General features: G+C 50.8%; 1 protein-coding gene across 1 annotated transcript in view; it reads right to left on the bottom strand.

Annotated features, from left to right (window-relative positions):
- Positions 1-639: 639 nt before the first annotated feature.
- Positions 640-838, bottom strand: part of ASXL1 (ASXL transcriptional regulator 1) — a 25,869-nt gene continuing 25,670 nt past the window's right edge. Inside the window, exon 4 of the mRNA XM_070744267.1 lies at positions 640-836. Within this exon, the coding sequence (XP_070600368.1) occupies positions 640-836 (197 nt within the window). The remainder of the gene's footprint in view (positions 837-838) is intronic.

Raw genomic sequence — 838 nt, forward strand, 5'->3', positions numbered from 1 at the left:
GCAACAGCTACAGCCGTCTGGTTGGAGAGCCATTCCTTAACTGACACTACAATGCAATACTGTGGGTAGCATTGGAGGGTGGGGGTGGGGGGTCAGGAGGGAGGAATTAAACAAACAATCCCCCACCCCACGGAAAAGGATTTTAAAAAACCAAAATGGAAATAAAAGAGGGTTTTTTTATGTACAGAGCGTCCATGTTACAAAAGTCTGGCCGAGCGCTGTGTACGGCGGACGATGAGGAGGAAGAAGGAGACGACATGATGCATAGAAGATACGGGGAGGAGCCAACACTTCCACTGGGTTTTCTTCCTTTTGCTTTACACCCAAGGACAAAAAAATATAAAATTAAAATTAAAAACAAGAAAAAAAAATTATATTATAGATTTATATTTATATATACGTTATGGGTTTCTTAAAAAAAACGACAAAAGATGACACTGCTTCGGAAGTGAAAAAGTCGCTGGAGGCCGCCGCTTCCGTCTCTCTCTGCGTCTCTCCGGCCCGACCCCAGCCCAGCGCTTAGGGGAGGGAGGGGGCGGGGGAGGAAATGGAAGACAGATTCAGCTGGGCCTCTTTTCACTTGGCCTCCCCACTAGGAGGCCAGCCCTCCCCCTAGGCCCAGCCCACCGAGAATGGGGCTCACGGCACAAGCAGGGTCCAAGGCCGGGCGCCAACGGGCCGAATCTCCACTAGTTCCTCAACGACGGTGGGGGGGAAATCGCCCCTCCGAAACCAGCCTGTCTCCGTGAGCGGCTTGTGAAACATTACAGCGTCCACGTTGGCTTGGTTAGGAGAAGAATCGTTTACATAGATGGCCGTTCTTGGTCGTCGGCCTCCT

Source organism: Erythrolamprus reginae, chromosome 3 (assembly GCF_031021105.1).
Source record: "Erythrolamprus reginae isolate rEryReg1 chromosome 3, rEryReg1.hap1, whole genome shotgun sequence".
Taxonomy (NCBI): domain Eukaryota; kingdom Metazoa; phylum Chordata; class Lepidosauria; order Squamata; family Dipsadidae; genus Erythrolamprus; species Erythrolamprus reginae.